This window comes from Arachis hypogaea, chromosome 12 (assembly GCF_003086295.3).
Source record: "Arachis hypogaea cultivar Tifrunner chromosome 12, arahy.Tifrunner.gnm2.J5K5, whole genome shotgun sequence".
NCBI lineage: Eukaryota > Viridiplantae > Streptophyta > Magnoliopsida > Fabales > Fabaceae > Arachis > Arachis hypogaea.
In genome coordinates, this window is record NC_092047.1 from 9064667 (window position 1) to 9079069 (window position 14403).

The 14403-nt window shown below is 30.5% G+C and overlaps 1 protein-coding gene across 1 annotated transcript; it reads right to left on the minus strand.

The window, feature by feature from the left end:
* Positions 1 to 5308: 5308 nt before the first annotated feature.
* On the minus strand, positions 5309 to 7915 carry LOC112726715 (hydroquinone glucosyltransferase). Its single transcript, XM_025776215.3, has 2 exons — positions 6899 to 7915; positions 5309 to 6061 (listed from the first exon to the last, which is right to left on the minus strand). Exons 1-2 carry the CDS (start codon positions 7718 to 7720, stop codon positions 5390 to 5392), a joined length of 1494 nt encoding a protein of 497 aa, XP_025632000.1. The 5' UTR covers positions 7721 to 7915; the 3' UTR covers positions 5309 to 5389.
* Between the last annotated feature and the right edge of the window lie 6488 nt (positions 7916 to 14403).

A 14403-nucleotide genomic window follows, 5' to 3' on the forward strand; every position in this document is an offset into this window, starting at 1 on the left:
TTTATTTTAAATTCTGTATCAGTGTATAATTATTTTACTTTAAAATATATAAAATAATTATTACTTCCTTTTTTAAGTTAAACTTTGATTTTGATAATAATTTTATAAATATCTTAAAATAATAATTATTTCGTATTTTTGTTTTAAGTATCGAAGCATATAAATTTTTTTCTTACTTTTATAAATTTTCCCGTGCTGAGCACGGGTTTATACACTAGTTCTTACATTAAAAATGACTGATTATTTTGTTTAATGAAAATGTTTGATTGGTTTAAATTATTAAACTAAAATATTTTTCGTATAAAATGTTAAATTTAAAGATATTATAATTAGTCAAACTGATCCAATTGAATTTAGCAAAGTCACGTGAAATTATCTCCTATGAATTCATAGAATTTAATTTATCTTATGTAATATTAAGTTACTCTTAATATATACTAATTAATGTTATGTCTATGGCTTTCTTATCTTTTCCATCAACCTCATTGATCCCATTTTTTGCTCTCCTCACTTGCGTCCTTTCTTCAAGTTGCAATTGAATTTTGCTAGTTGTGCTAGGCACATAATTAAATTGAAACATAGTTATACAATATTTTGGACAATATATAATAAATGTATAGATTTAAATTATCTTAGAGGATCAGTAAGAAATATAATGAAACTGTGTGTGGCCATTTCGTTCCACGTCATAGTCATGCCATAAAAAATTCGGGGCAACTTAAAATGGTTTTCATTTTAGCAGGAATAGAAGACAACTGTGATATAGTTGTACTGATATTTTGTTTCCTAATGTGTTACATATGATATGATTTTATTTTTAATTTTTCATTATTGCATTAATCAATAATTTTTTTTAATTTTAAAAAACTTTATACTTACATTAAAATAAAAATTTTTACTGTGTAGTCGGATATTGGTCATTGTATTAATAAATTCCCTTTAAAAATAAATGACTACTAAGTTTTTGTATTGTTCGAGTGTACATCTAGTTAGGTAACAACATAAATATTTAAAACTGATGCAATCACTCTGTAATTTTTCGATTATTATGAAAACTAGTTGTATTTTAGTCTTGAGTTTTATACTTTTACTTTCGTGTAAAATAAAGCAATCGCTCCTTTTTTTAATAAAGCAATCTATAATTTTGTAAGCGCTCCTTTTTTTTTCTAAACGTGATTCTTCAATACACCGTACACCTTTTTGTACACCTTTTTGTTTAATCACACTTGAAATCTTATAACTGACTGAATTAAATTCCCTTTACATGATTTAACAAATTAAAATATTCAAAGCTTTACACTAGAGCTTTAGACCAGAGGCTAGGCTAACAACACTAACCACGGGATGTAACCAAATAACTATACTCGGATTGAATGGAGGCACTTTCGCCATATTTCGTTAAATCCCCATATTTCGTTAATTGAGGCCAGTAAAATTCTTTATTATAGATAATTTTATACTCCATAAATACAACATATCATCAGCTGCGACCGAGTTGTATCTCAGAAAAATGAGAATATACATTTTTGGGGAGGAAAAATAGAACAAATTTACAATGATAATTCCTCCATATATGTTATAACAGTCATGTCAGCAGATGTAGACTGTTTCCTTGGATAGAAAAAGAGCAGCAAGGGTAGTTCAAGTTTTTCTAACTATATCATGCTAACATGCATCCACTATTTGCCACTCATGAAATGACAGCCTTGTCCAGAGTCACTGTCAAAAGATTGAATTCACGACCCAGAGACCAAGTTAGATCATTGTGGGCATCAACGCTTAAGTTGTATTCCTTGAACTAGCCGTTGTAAGTTATTACAGACATAATGGCCCTGGAAAATTGGAGATGTCGATAGTTCAACAAACATATAGGTACCATAAATTAATTGAAACTTGGTAAAGGCAGAAATTGTTAACAATTGGATTCCACATTCAGTTCAATGAACAATTAGTTTGAAGTGACTATACTATATAGCTACTTAAATAGTTCTAAGTCTTGATTTTCATCTAACTGACCATAGTTTGTGTTATTATATATAAGGAATTTGATAAGAACTACCAACAGAACCTTAGACCATTATAGTATTAGTTCTACATGACCAAGAAAAGACTATTAAGTCCTACCAACAGAACAGCAGCTTATAGATTTGAGAGGTATATCATGCTAAGAATTATAAGCAATCAGGTTAAAAACTAATAGATATTTGCAGGATCTCTGTTTAAGATGAAGGTCAAAACTCAGTCTTAGAGCACATGTCAAAAGCAAACAATAAACACCAGGGGAGACGGGCATCAATGGGATAAAATATAGACTAAAAAAGTGAAAACAATCGCCTTAAAGACTAGAGGAAGCTTAGAAAAAATAAGAAAATGTTTTAACCAATGAATCATATGTATTTAGCTCATGTTTGTAGCAACCAAAGACATGTAACAAATAGCAAATCATCGAAAAAAATGAACAACCATACAGATCTGTCCTGCTCTAAGCATAACTAAGCATGACATTACACAGTAAATCATCGAAAAAAGGAGAAATATTAATTTCTAGCAGCGATCTCCCTTTAACATTCATTTTCATGCACTAAGTGATTATTTAGCAAGACAACAACAAATTCAAGGTGCAATCACTAATATATTCAACTCACATTTCCAGCAACAAAAACATTTAGCTAAGTAATTATTTGAGCATGACAGCGACAAATTCAAGCTTCATTGATGATAATCAGTACAAAATTCATCTTAGTGATGATTTTAAGCAACAAAGAAACTAGCTCAACAAATTATTCAAGGTTCGGTGGTAATATAAATACTAACAAATTCACGACAATGATGATTTTTAGCAAAAATAAAAACTAGTTCAGTTATATTTTCAGCAACAAATTCAAATGCAGTGATGAATTAGGGCAACAAAACTGAAAAAAAAAAAGACCAGAGGAATTTATTGGAAATCACCAAATCGGGGACCAGCTTCTGGTTGGGCGAAGAAATCTGAGGGCGGGGAGGAAGCTGACGGCGAGATTCAAAGTATGAAGACGACAACGACGACCAACCTCGGGACCAGCTACTTTTGCCGCCGAAAACGACAAGCGCGAGAAGGCGCACGACTAAGTGCGAGACGGTGAGGAGCCATGGAGCGACGACGACGACGACCAGTCCTGGGTCTGGGTGCTTCTGCCGCCGGCGACAACGAGCTCAGTGAAGGCGTGCGAGTGCGACTGAGTGCGAGATGGTGACGACTGGCGGCACGGAGAGCGACGAAAACCTTGAGTGCGAGACCAGAGACGAGAGAGGGAGAAAGCTTGAGATCGCAATAGTGAGCAGAGAGATGAGACGAAGGAGATGCTGATTGCTGGGGCTAGGACTTTTTTGGGGTTAGATTGAGAAATTGGTGAGCCATTGAGATTGGGTTTACTTTGGCTTGGGCTTGGACTACCAAGAGTTTAGAGTTTTTTTTAAGGACTTAATTGTATTACCAAAAAAAAGGACTTAATTGTAATTTTATATTTTTATAAATTTAAATGTCCGCAAAATAAAAGTTAAGAATATATTTGTTATTTTGATAAAAAATTTAAATATGATTTGGTTTAGATTATGTAAACAAATCGAATCAAATCGGATCTAATAATTATAATCAACCGATTTTATTTTGGTTTATTCAAAATATTTTATTAACCGGTTTAATATTTCGTCCAATAGCAATGTGCCACATATAACGTCTTTAAAAAAAGACATTTTGGATAACTTTATCAGAATGGTTCCCTTTTTAATTTATTTAATCGTAATTTACAAAAAACAAAAGGTTAATTCGGTGTCCATGATCCTCCACATCTCTAATACCCTTTTTTCTTCTTCTTCTTGCTCTTCTGTCACCTTCGCCACTATGGTCACCCATCTTCCTTAGCCATATCTTCATCTTCTTGTTTGGTTCCCTCATCTTCTTGGGGTCAGGGGCGAAGCTACATATATAAAAAGGGGGGGACAATGTCCCCCTAATTTTAATTTTTTACATGTAAATTATATATAAATTTTAATTTAATTTCCTTTAAAATTTTATTTTAGTCTTATTTTATTGTGTAAATATTTTTGACTCCTCTAATATTTCATCTAACTCCGTCCCTGTTTGGGGTGGCTAGCGGCCAACACCACCTACCCCTCCAACAGCAGCAATGACAAGACGATGTTCTTCTGAGGAGCTACTTTGTTTTTATATGTGAATACACATCAACTTTGTTTTTTAATGCCATTTGTGATCAAATATTGAACAATAATTAGCAACTTAATCATAAACTAAGAAGCCATCCCGATATAATTAACATGTGTCATGTGTGATATGAACTATGAAACATTTCTATACCAACACGTTCAGGTAAATCACTTCAAACTTCTACATCGATAAATTATACCATAATTCTTCTAAGATAAAAATTAATTTTCGATATTAGAAGGGTAGAAAATGAAAATAATAAATTTTAAATTTAGACATATTAAGTAGAATTTGAAAATTTAAGAAAATATTAATTTAAAATATAAATAAGTTACAATCATTGTACAATAGAATGTTTATTACAAATTTAATCTAGTGGAAAAAATATTATCCATGAAAGAAAAGTCAATGATTACCATAATAACTTTTTTATTTTTAATAATAACAAAATGAATTTGTTAATGAGTTATGGCTCAAATGACATAGTTTTTCTATATTCAATTAAAAAATTGTGGGTTCGAATCTTCTATCTTTGATAAAAAAAAAAAATTTGTCAATTTACATGAAGAAAATAATAAATCCAAAAACAAAAATCCAAAATCCAATATTTAAAAATTCATATGAAAGAGAACAAATAGTCAAAATGTCAAATCTCCTTACTCAAATAAGGAGGGATGCAATCATGCAAATAATGCTTGATAAAGATACCGATGGCCCACTTTCTAGTTTCTCTCTCATCTAGTCATCTACCAATCACATAAAAAAACAAAAATCTGCATTATATTCTCTCAGTAAATTTGCTTTGTACCATAATCTGACCCATGTTGTCGAAGAAATGAGGTCAGATAACCTTTCACGTTTTACTTAAGCAATTTTTTTCTCACTATATCTCGTAATTCATTAGACTAAAAATAAGACCAAAAATTGCAGAATTGAGCGTTATAAAGCTGTCATTTATTTCGGTAAAAATAAATAAATAAATAAATAATTCACTACTTACATGAAATAAAAATTAAATTCAGGTTAAAATAATAAATAAAATTATTAAATAATTTAATATATTTAATTAAATTATTATTAATTAAATTTTTCACACGAACATAATTTTATTAAAAACTATTAAATAATTCAATATATTCTCAATATTTGTGTTCCACTTTATTAAAATTGTCACTTAAAAAAAATTCAAATGCTACATTTCCATTTCTTTGTAAGAGTAGAGAATGCCTTAGTAGATGAACCATTTTGAGTGAGTGCAGCAGCAGCAGCATCACTCAAGTGTTTGATTCTCTTTCTAATTTCCAAACCTTCTTCATTCTCCTCCATCATTCTCTTTATAACTCTTGCAATTTCCTCTCTTTTCACTATCCCATCTTCATCATTATCAACAACCTTCTCTGGCATGAGTGCCACTTTAAGCACCTCTTTGAGCAACACTGCATTCATTCTCTGTTCAGCAAACAATGGCCATGCAATCATGGGAACACCATGGACAATGCTCTCAAGCGTTGAGTTCCAACCACAATGACTCAAGAACCCACCTGTAGAGCCATGACCAAGGATCTCAACTTGTGGGGCCCACGATGGAACCACTAGGCCTTGTTCTTTGGTTCTCTCCACAAAACCTGATGGTAAATAGCGTAAAGGATCGTCCTTTTGTTGATTAAGATATGCAGAACCACCAAAGTTGCTAGGATTTCTCACAACCCACAAGAACTTGTGTCCAGTCAGTTCCAATCCAAATGCAATCTCATTGAGTTGCTCTTGAGAAGTTGTTCCACCACTTCCAAAAGAGATATACAACACTGATCTTGGTGGTTGATTATCCAACCATCTTAAACACTCTAACCTGTTTACCTGTATTAGAATTCATCATAAACTCTGAATATTCAGATACCTTAAATACAAAATATACTTAAATAACAGAGATAAATATACTTAAATATATGTAAAAGCGGGATCCAATATGGGAAAGTACGAAGGGTCAATGGAATATTTATACAATGTGTACAATGGAGGTTTAGAAAATATTAGAGATATAATCATTAGTGTTACCTTTTCCCATCATCCGAAACTTTTGGGATGAGTGGTATCATGCATGGTATTAGAATGCTAGATCCGAAAGGTTAAGAGTTCGATCCTTGGTGAACCCCTAGTTTAAGTTTTTGAGAAGATGTTTATTATCGCTAGTACTCGGATAGTTATTCTAGATAATATAAGAAATGTTCATTTTGTAACTCAATAACCTATTGTACGTTCATTTTGTAACTCAATAACCCGTACAAATAGTCCATTGTTTCCCTAGCGAAATCTAGGATCCCGCTTTTAAATATATTTTAATTATACCTTTAAGAATTAATATTATTAATGGATACATTAGTGTAACAATTAACAATCTTCGACAGCATAGTAATTTTTTGATTTAACTCTTAAAATCTTTCAATATTACAATTTTAAAAAAGTTAATTAATTTTACAAAATTTGTAATAAAAATTTAAATTTTGTGATTTTACATTTTATTAATTTTTTTTATTTTACGTAAAATTTCGATTTTTTCTACTTTTCTACAGAGTGATATGTCACTATAAAATTGTTGTATTTGATATATTGTCCAATTAAAAGTATAATTAAAACATATTTAAAATGTTAAATATAAAATTAAAACAAATTAAGTATTAAAAATTTTCTATGAACCTGATTGCTGGTGGCACTCTGAATGATTGGTCCAATAGGGTAAACAAAAGGGCTATTAGTATTTTCTCTATTGTTGGCTTGATCTTCTATGGCTCTTATTAAATCAGCTTCTAAATCTGTGAAAGTGTTGACTAAAACACCATCAACCAGTGAGTACTTTCTGCAAACACCAAGAAATGATTTGTAGGCTTGGGTTGATCTTTGAGAGAGAGCTGGTTGTGGAAAATCATGGACCTGAAATGGCACAGGACAACCTGGAACATGAACAGTAGTTTTTTCTGTTAACTGCTGGTGGAACAACAAGGACTCTTCATGTTCATGTTCATGTTGTTGTTGATCATCAAGGTGTGGAAGATGAAGACAGAACGATAGAAATAAAGCTCCAGAGGCAAAGAAAACATAGGACAAGAGATTGAATTCCTTGGCAAGATCAAGAACATCGGTTGAGAAGAGGCTGAAGAGAATTGCAAGGATGTTGTGATTGGTGGAAGTGATGAGTGATGTTAGTTCTTGATGGAGGAAAGGAAGAGAATGTTTCACTGTTTGTTGCATCTGAGTTGCAGGTTGAGGATTCTCATCAGTGATGATGAGGTCTTCAACGTTGACTTGGGGAAGAAGAGTGAAGGTTATGTTTGGTGGGAGAGAGTTTTTGTTGAGGATGGAGTTCATGGAAGAAGAAGGAGGACCAAGTGTTGGAATCATCAACTTAACATGCAACTTATCATCGTCATGAGTAAGAATCTTTGCAAACTCAACAAGTGGAATCAAATGGCTCAGACCAGGGGAAGGAACCATCACTATGCATGGATTTTTCTTCTCCATAATTGTGTGATGATGCTCAAGAGTGATGAGTCAAGATGGTTTTGTAATATGTGAAGCTGAATGAGTCATGTTTTAGGAATATGTATCACGTTTGATATTTAAAAAACATGCTGTTAATACATTAAAATTAGGTGGATACTACAATGAAGATTTTATAATTGTTTTCATGTGAATATATTTTTTTTGTGATCTTTGGATGATGGATTGTATGGTTAGATTCTAATATTTATAAAAGTGTTGTTTTTATTTAAAATGTGGCTAAATAAATAAACCACACTTTTAAACAAAGTATCTTCATGAGAAGATATTTTTGTCATCTTCATTTAAGTAGTTGCCTTAAAATTAATGACTAAAATCAGTTATTAATGTATTTATATATGAATAATTTAGTTTATTTTTAATGTGTATTTATATTTTAATATATATTTTATATTAGTGATTAATTTTAATAATTAATTTTAATATATACGTACCATAATTATATTTTTAAAGAGCTAAATAATTTAAAATTAAAATTTGTATTAAAACTAAATGATAAAATAAAATTAGTCATATCTTAAAAAATAGTATCAATTTTATAGAGAATTAATAAAATTTTATTATTTGTATAATAATTTTGATAGAATAATTAAAAATAATATAAAATTATTCTAATTAAATTAAAATAAAATATTATAATGACAAATTTTATTTTTAATTTTAAAATATTATTAGTATTCATGGTATATAATTTCATAAATATTAATGTATTATTTTATAAATCCAAAATAAACTTAAACTTAAAACTAAATATTTTCTTAATTTACATTAAAGATTGTAACATAAGTTTTGTACGCTACATTGATTATTATTGATAGGAGGGCGCCCCTTAATTTAATTCGTTCCTATCCGAATTAAAATGTTTGTTTTTGTTATTTTCGGAATTAATATCTGGTTATTAAAAATACTTTATTTCATGAAATTTTATAATAAAATAAAATAAAATATTATTTAGTTAATATGTGTTTTAGAAATGTATGTTAAAATTATTTATTTAAATTCTTTTATAAAAATATATGGAAATTTAAGTATTTAATATACATACTTATTTTGTATTTATTAAAAAAAGTTTAAAAAATATATTAATAATAATTTTAATGTATATTCTTAAAATATATATTAGCTAATAAATCTAAACATTAATTTGAAATATTTTCAATTCTAAATATGATACAGTCATTAAAAAAAATCAATAATAGAAGATATATAATAAATAAATCAATCAACATATACAACATTGAGTGATTGGTGTAATCTCTTTTCAATTCCAAATAATACGTATTTGATCTTAGCCAAAAGGCCAATTAAGGTATTCCACATAATAAACATAAGGTGATTGTATCAATCAACTTCTCTGATGGACGGTAAATAGTTTGAAATGTACGTTTTTATCTTTAGCCTTATAGACAAAAGCTACTGATGACCACTGTGTAAAGAGAAAATTAACCCTACTTTGTACTTTCTGTCTCTTCAATTTAACATTATAATATATATCTCATTACCCTCGTGGGGGAGTGGATCCTCTCAAGCGAAAAAAAATTGGATAGTGTTCAGTATTTGATTTTACCATTTATTGTTCTTTTTCTTTTATTAATTTTTTGTCTCACTTATAGAATTAAAGGTGAGAGATTACACTTTATTTTCTCTAATAAAAAAAAATAGAGATGATCTATTTTCCTCTCGTGACAACCTGTTTACGATTTAATAATTACGCTAAGAGTAATATTAAAAAGTTAATTTTTTAATTAATATTAGTCCATTTAAAAAAAATAATATTAAAAAGTTAATTTTTTTATTAACATTATTAGTTAATTGTTTTAAAATTATTTTTTATTTTAAATTCTAACTTTTAAATTATAAATTTTTTATTTTAAATCAGTAAATATTAAATTATAAATATAAATTTTAAAATTGACTAATATTGACTACTAAGAATTAAAAGAAGAAAGAAATAGAGATAAAGAATTATTGTATTGTGAGTATTCTTCACCGAAAAATTACAAAGAATAGTAGTTCCTATATTTACATAAAGTCTATGTGTATGTAAAATGGATAAAATAGAAGAATCTTTACACAATCACTATAGTGATCTAATTAGCTGTTTTGAGTCACCATAACAAACTTTATTTTTGTAAGGAGTGATATGCTGAAATGTAACTGAATGAAAAAGTGATGTGAAGGAGAATTTTCTGTAATTGGTTGGGCTTAACGTATAGCATGTTTTGATGTTTCCTTCTTGTTATTGTGGGATAATGTGGAATGGAGGTTTAATACGTTTTCTAAGTTAAAGGATAAAAGATATCTGAAATACCATTAAAAATAGGGTCCTTCTACTGTAAACATGCATTTTCGTACAAATTTATAGATTTTTATCTTTTTTAAATTTGTTATAGACACGTGTTGTGTGTGTGGCTGAAAGCAGGTAACTCTCAGAAAACTGGGGAGGCTCATGGAAGGACTGGCTGAGCCGGTTAGATAAGTCAACTCAGAACAGGATTCGCGTTGCAGACGGTCCCGTTAGGGCCGTTGTTGGGCCTTCAGGTTTTTCCCATGAAGCATGGATATGAACGCAAGCTTTATTCCCCACGTGAAAGACTATAAATAGTTAAACCAACGTAGGCCCCAAAATAGTTAACCGTTGAGAACGTAAAATTAATTTACTTGTCACAGTCTTCTAAAACAAAAATGGATTAATAACACAACTCTGGTCCAAAAAAAAACAAAATTTGAACCATTATTAAAAATGGATTAAATAGTTTTGCTGTTGTTTTTAGACATTATTAAAGATAATAATAATAAAATAATTATAAAAAATCATTTTACTAACTATAAATAAAAATAATAATAAACCACTAATTATAAATACAGTTAAAACATTATTTTTCTGTATTTTTTTAAATTTATTTTTTAAAATTATAAACATAATTATTAAAAAATATTTTTAATAAAAATAATCATATATAAAAAATTATAAGAGAAAAAATTATTTTTATTTTAAATTTAATTTTTTTATTATGTGTTAATATTTTATTTATAGGTCAAACTTCTACCATTTTTAATGGCCAAAACTAATAGCACAATAAAACTTCTCTAATTACTATATTTTAAAGTTGAAATATTTTAATTTCCTTCGGTTAGTATAATTAAATGATTTTCTTTCTCTCTTATAATTTCTTATAATTACTTTTATCAAAATAATTTTTTATAATCATGTTTATAAATATAGAACATAATTTTATAAAAACAAAACAGAAATAATGTTTTTAATTATATTTATAATTATTATTTCTATTTTTTAAAATTTTTTTGTTATAATTATTTTTAAAAAATAATTTCTTACAATTATTTTACTAACATGATTTTCTTGTAATTATTTTTATTTTCACTATTCTTAATAATTTCTGAAATAACATCAAAATTACTTTTATTTGTAAAATTTAATTTCTTATAATAATTTTTATTATTATTCTTACCAAAATAATTTTTTTTATAATTTTCTTCTCGCAGTTTTAAAAAGGTAACACTTGTCTCTTATAATTTTTTAAAATTAAATTTTAAACTAACACCAACAGACAAACTTTCATTTTGATGTTAGGTTCTCAAAACTACAAAAAAATTAATTACAAGACAATTATTTTGTCAACATAGTAATAAAAATTATTATAAAATAAGTTTGGTGTTATTGTAGAAATTATTCAAAATAATAATGATAAAAATTAAATAAAAATAAAAATAACTATAAAAACACAAAAATTATAATAAATTATTCCTTAAAAATAAAAATAAAAATCATATAATTATTATAAATATAATCAACAAATTTATGTTAGTGATATTTAATTTTTTTAAATTTTTTTTATAATTTTAAAAATAATTATAAGAAATTATTTTAATAAAAATAATCAGAAGAAATTATAACAGAAAGAGAATTCTATTGGTCATAGATTTATTTTGCCATGTGTCGGTAGGGATGTTCGCGGTGCAGTTTTGTTCGGTTTTAAAGAAAAAAGTCATCCGATCCGAACGCCTAATTTATGTGCGGTGGGGTTTGGATTGGATAAAATTCTTTTGAAAATCCGATCCGATCTGATCCGATTACAAGCGGTTTGAATCGGTTTGGATTTGCGATTTTTTAAATAAAAAAATTTAAGTTCATATTACAAGTCTTAACATCAGATTTTAAATAATCAACAATGACATAACAAGTCTTAACATATCTTAAAAAGCCAAGGATAACATAACAATAGAAATAAAGTTATAGGTTAGTTAAAATTAATAAATTCCTAAATAATATTTTAAACATAAAATTTTTATTAAATAATATAATAAAGTACTTTCACACAAAAAAAAGGCCTAAGTTAACAAAAGTCTCTGACTAAGAAGACCAACGTATCTATAGATAAAAAATCAAATAATAAGATATTTAGTTATTATTTTTATATCAAAATATCTAACTTATTATTAACAATTAATTTTAATATTCGTTATCTAAAATTTGATACAACTTAACATCTGTACTTTTATATTTAATTAGGTGTTAAGTCTGTTGTACAAATACAAATATCTAATTTCTATACTTTTTTTTTTTACCAAAGATAGGAGACTCGAATCCGCAACCTCTTAGATGAGTATGGGGAGATTATGCCGTTTGAGCTATTACTCATTGGCTATCTAATTTCTATACTTGTTATTTAAAGATAATATTTTTTCTATATAAAAATATAACATCTATACACCCTTTGCTCCACTCAATTCCACGCTGCACCACACTCATGGTTCACGAACACGTGTTGCTGCTGTGTTCTTCCAATCGAAAATCTGTACATCTGCACACATTCAAAATCTATACATTATAATTTACCTTAAAAATATTGAGATAAAAAAGTTGAAGAGATAATGTCTTGGTGAAAATGTCAGTGAATTATCTGAAAGATGAAATAAGGAGAAGTTTTATCATTTTAATTTAAGTATTGTACGAGATGTCTCTGGTACGGATTTGAAGGGTGGATCAGGAACCCGCGGGCAAGGCTGGGGCCGGATTGCTTGACTGGAGCGATGGGAGGCGGTACCTGCAAAGACACTCCGACGCTCAAGTCAGAATGGATCTGAGAGGTATGAGGTGTGTGGAATGAATGATACCTGAGGGGACTTGGGTCCTCTTTTTATAGGTGATGGCCGTTATCTTATCTTATCTTGTTTGATTAGGATAAGAGAGATATTTGAATTTCGGAGGTCGGTTAGGAGCCGTGAAGGGCCGGTTTTGGGCCTTCGGGCCGAAATGGGTTGTCCCCGGATAACCGGGTATGCGGGATCCGTGGGTCGGATCCATAACAGTTGCCCCCGCAGCGGGAGAGCGAGCGAGGTCGGTCTGTTGCTGGGAGACGTTTGTTATGGGCTCGATTTTTTCTCGATTGCCCGTGTGATTTCTTTGAGGTGAGGTCGGTTCCTCAGTTTTCGTATCGTGGAAGATTCGTCTGACCGTTTAGGTCTGACGTGACTCTTCCGTATCAGTCGCAGCTGTTGCGTTCTTCGCGGCGTTACCTTTTTTCGAGGGGGTATTTATTGCAAGCTGCGTTTTTTCTTTTTTGCCCTCGCGTTTGTTTTGCTTTCAGAGGGTATTTTCGTCGTTTTGCTTTTTCAAAACCGTTTTGGTTTTCCTCCTTCAGTTCCCTCGTTCTGCTTTTACTTCTCTATTGCTTCTTTTTCTAACCAAAGCATTTCCTTACTCTCTATTTTTGCTTTCTGTGGTTTCGGTTGGTCTTCTTCTGTGGCATCTTTCCTTCGGGTTTTCTTCCTTTGATTTATCAGGTTAGCATTTCTCTTGTTTCTTTTTACTTCTTCTGCTTTGTTTTCTGCAGTGTTTTGTTTTTGTTTTTGCTAAGTGTAGTTTTAGAGTAGTTTTGTGGTGTTTGTATAGTGGTTAGATAGTTTTGTTGGGTTTTTAGAAAGGGGCTGGGGAGAGTGCCACCGTATAATTGGTGGTGTGCGGTGGCGGTGTTTGTTTTTGGTTTTTTACCCGCCGTCATTTTCTGCCGTGAGGTTTGGCTGACAGTGGTGCTCGTCGACATTTTAGGTATGGCTCGCCGACGGACGGAGGGTGTGAGGGCTCTGGTGGCCCCGGCGGGGGGTGTCCCTGACCTTTTTTCTTGGGTCACCAGTGATGTTTGGGGGACACCGTCGCGGATGACGGAGGCGGACCTCCAACGGCTCCGTGATGAAGGGGCTGTTTGTGGGGGTGGCGATGTCGAACGCCACTACGAGCTTGCCCTCCCTGGGATTGACGAGAGGGTTTGCTATACCAATCTCGACTCCCCGACAGTGCCGGATTGGATGTGGGTGTATGAGGCTATGTTTACCCGGCTTGGAGTTCGGCTTCCCTTTTCTCCGTTTGTTCAGCAGTTGTTGAACCGGTGCTCCGTGGCGCCGTCCCAGCTACATCCGAACAGCTGGGCGGCGATACGGTCTTTTGAACTTGTTTGTGATTATTTAGAGCTACCTACCTCAGTAAATGTTTTTCTTTTCCTTTTCTTGTGTACTCTTCCGACTAAGGAGGGGAAACATAAGAAGGGGTATGTATCTTTCCGAGCTCAGCCCCACCGTCGGGTTTTCGGTTTGTATGAAGACTCCTTCCATGGTTTTAAGAG